This window comes from Morone saxatilis, unplaced genomic scaffold, assembly GCF_004916995.1.
Source record: "Morone saxatilis isolate NCDOM2014 unplaced genomic scaffold, NCSU_SB_2.0 Contig0, whole genome shotgun sequence".
Lineage (NCBI taxonomy): Eukaryota > Metazoa > Chordata > Actinopteri > Moronidae > Morone > Morone saxatilis.
The window spans coordinates 20,605,621-20,605,849 of record NW_023339650.1 but is presented as its reverse complement, the minus strand read 5'-3'; the positions used below and the strand labels follow the sequence as shown (position 1 = coordinate 20,605,849).

The following is a 229-nucleotide window of genomic DNA, read 5'->3' as shown; positions in this document are numbered from 1 at the left end:
TTAACTGTAATCTGACTGTGCTGGTGTGTGTGTGTGTGTGTGTGTGTGTGTGTGTGTGTGTGTTAACAGGTGGCTGTATGAGTCTGGAGGAAGTACGGTCGAAGCAGCAGCAGGAAATGATGCAGGCAAAAAGAAAACAGAAACCGGTCTGACAACTTACTTTCAGTTTTAACATTTCAAGCGTTGAGCTGGTTAAAAAGACATTTTACAAGTGCTACATCAAGAACTG

General features: G+C 42.8%; 1 protein-coding gene across 1 annotated transcript in view; it reads left to right on the top strand.

Moving 5' to 3' along the window:
• The window catches only part of zgc:194621 (uncharacterized protein LOC795037 homolog), a gene marked incomplete at its 3' end in the record, with an annotated part of 3,981 nt that overhangs the window by 2,534 nt on the left and 1,218 nt on the right, over positions 1 to 229 (top strand). The window contains 1 exon segment of the mRNA XM_035654227.1: positions 70 to 146. Coding sequence (XP_035510120.1) covers positions 70 to 146 — 77 coding nt within the window.